Below are 2979 nucleotides of genomic sequence, written 5' to 3' on the forward strand. Positions count from 1 at the left end.
CACACCGCATGGAAGAATAAGAAGCAAAGTATAACCATCTGTAAAGCTAAAGATAGTCCAAACTTTCATTCCACTCCATATGGTTGCAATCTGGTGGTTTGGTGAATTTTAGTTTACAAAAGTAGTTAACACACCTAACCCAATTTAGTGCAACTACTACCATAACAAGCAAAAAGAACACAGAGAGAGAGAGATTTTCAATCATAAGAGAAAAGAACAATGATAATTAGCCCCACTAGTGAACCATTCATAATATGTAAACACAATTTATTATTTCATGGCGTTGATCCCAAATACTAATATAGCCTCAGGCCCATTTCAAGATCTACACATTCATATATGTAAAAGAATAAAAACACTGGTTTTAACAGAGGGGAAAAAAAAAGGTGAAAGAGATGAGATAGAACAAAGATGAAATCAGAGAAGCGCAATCATGAGCGACGGCCAAAGCCCATCTATGTTCTACTCACCTGAATTCATAGCTGGCCGCCGGAGGAAAGTACCCATGCAAATTTCAAATTAAGTACAAATCTATCCTGCAATCAGAATAGCTCCCACTCAAATCTTGGGGTCGGCGCAACAGAGGTGGTGGTGGTGGCCAAAGAAGATGGAGAGGCGAGGGGAGAGAAGAGGGAGTCGAAAGTTTCCCATTTTGTTGTTACAATCACCGACTTTGGCTTTGGGGATGACGGCGGCACCTTCTTTTGATGTTGTGGCGGCGGCGGCGGGGCCGCCGATTTGGGAATCACGTTCTTAAGCTTGAGAACGTCCAGCATTTCGACGTATTTCTGAACTCTCTTAACCTAATAAAAACCAGGAAGAACCAAAGAGCTATTGGAGATGAACAATAAAACGAACTTTTGCGAATTCGTCCAAAGAACAGATTTTGAAGTGATACCTGCAGTCTTCTCTGCAACTTGACATCACCATCGGCTAGGACACCTTCCAATTTGATCAGCTCGTTCATCAAGAGCTCAGTGAGTCTTAGAACTTCGTTATCCGCCACTTTCCCTCCTTTCAAAATCACACCTTCCAGCGCCGACACCTGTAACTAGATGTGAAGGCCCAGCCTAATTGGGATAATGAAAGAATGCACACATGAGGTGTTCGACGAAATGACCAACCTGGGATGCAAGCTCATCAACTTCGAGACTGATCTGGGAGATGGATTTGGCAGCCTTCTCTAACTTCGCAGCGCGGCGCATTTCCAGCACCCGTTTGGCCTTCGCCGCCGGGTCTTCGACGACGACAAGCTTCGACCGGTCCTTCACTCCCGACGTATCGAGGTAGGCGGCTGAGTCGCGCTCCTTGTCCTTGAAAAATATCTTCTGGTCCTGGGGATGCAGCGCCGTTCGCTCTGAAAGCAGCTTTCTCAACTCCCCTGCTCCCCCAAACCAAACCAAACTAAACCCGTTAGCTCCAAAATCTCAATGCCCCCACAGAAAAAACCCAAAAAAAAAAAAAAAATCGAAAATTTTCCAATCCCTGTTAATGGAAAACTGAATACAAACAATTACCGAAGGTGGCCTGTGAATTGATGTAGACCTCATGGTAGTTGGAGCCGTGCTTCACACGCAGACGAATGGCCGGCACGGGTACCGTAGCTCGGCCATCGTCCGAGCTCCGTTTCTGCACCAGCATTCCACATGGCCGAACCTCCCACTTTGCCGGCTCCTCCACCGGAATCACCGCCGGAGAATCTTTCACATCCACAAACGCCACCGCCTCCGGAAACTTTGTCTGCATACGAATCATATCTTACAGAACCAGATCAGATCCGCACGAACAACAAAGTGCTCAATTTTCCAGACCTGGATACGACCACTGCCTCGCCGAGCTCCCTTGTCAGATGCCGCAGATCTCCGAGAACTTCTATCTGGCAACAACAAGGGAAATCCAAATCCGCGCCGATTGAAAAGGAGACAGGAATTTTTGGTATGAAAGAATTCCAAGGTTTGAAGGATTTGCAAAGATCTGCGATATGTGGAAATAGATATAGCTGCAGTGGCCCGTGAACGCTAGCCGCTTCCTCTCCTTGTGACTGGGACGCATCAAAATAGCGGGGGAAGGAAGGAAGAAAAACCTAGTATTATTATTATTATTATTATTATTATTGTATCATCTTTTATTATTATTAAAAATTTAACGGTAAAAAAAACGGATAAATAGCAAGAGCAAAGAAATATTTAGTTCCTTACAAACCGAGCTGCAAAACTTATGCGTTGCTAATTGCTCCTATTCGATTTAATAACGGTACATTCATATAATTTAAAACTAATTAAAATATATGACTTTTGGAGGCATTGTATTATAAAAAGTACAAAAAAAATTTATAATTAAGCAATAAGGGTCATTCGTCGACATCAAATTTTCACTTGATTTTTTAATTAGGTAACTAAGAAGATATTTATTGAATTAAATTTTATTAAAATAAGTTTGAGAACTGTTAAATTTATTTTAAAATTAATATAGTTTATAAAGAATTTGTTTGATGTTAATTTTAAAATATATTTAATAATTTGTAAATATATTTTAATTTATTTTGTATTAAGATTGATATATCATCAAAAAATTATCTTGATCCAGCATAAATCTGGAGGCAAAATCAAGCCGAAAAAATCAAAAATTAAATTTGGGGTCACCTAAACTCCGATTTCAACAAACTTATAGTCAAACTGAGCGTCTCGGACATACGAACCCAACAACACCAAATTGGACTCAATTCGAGCCCAAATGAGTCCAAAGCAAGTACCCGAAGCACTGTTGGAAAGTTTGTACCACAATTTGAGTTACCAAACGGTTTTCAAACATGACGAGCTTATAGTCGAATCGAGTGGCTCGACGAGACGAATCCAACGAACCTAAGATCGCCGAATTCCAAAATCATTAAGACCTTCAAATGTCTGACGAACGGTACACGATCAAGGGATTTAATATCGACGTTCCATCCAATCACTCCCCAGTTACCCCTGATCTCTC

At 41.4% G+C, this 2979-nt stretch overlaps 1 protein-coding gene across 1 annotated transcript; it reads right to left on the reverse strand.

Annotated features, from left to right (window-relative positions):
- Positions 1 to 250: 250 nt before the first annotated feature.
- On the reverse strand, positions 251 to 2071 carry LOC110095617 (BAG family molecular chaperone regulator 2). The gene is made up of 4 exons (XM_020821236.2): positions 1518 to 2071; positions 1125 to 1381; positions 899 to 1045; positions 251 to 803 (listed from the first exon to the last, which is right to left on the reverse strand). The coding sequence occupies exons 1-4, from the start codon at positions 1753 to 1755 to the stop codon at positions 543 to 545; spliced, it is 903 nt and encodes a 300-aa protein (XP_020676895.1). The 5' UTR covers positions 1756 to 2071; the 3' UTR covers positions 251 to 542.
- Positions 2072 to 2979: the final 908 nt, after the last annotated feature.

Source organism: Dendrobium catenatum, unplaced genomic scaffold (assembly GCF_001605985.2).
Source record: "Dendrobium catenatum unplaced genomic scaffold, ASM160598v2 fragScaff_scaffold_1105, whole genome shotgun sequence".
Taxonomy (NCBI): domain Eukaryota; kingdom Viridiplantae; phylum Streptophyta; class Magnoliopsida; order Asparagales; family Orchidaceae; genus Dendrobium; species Dendrobium catenatum.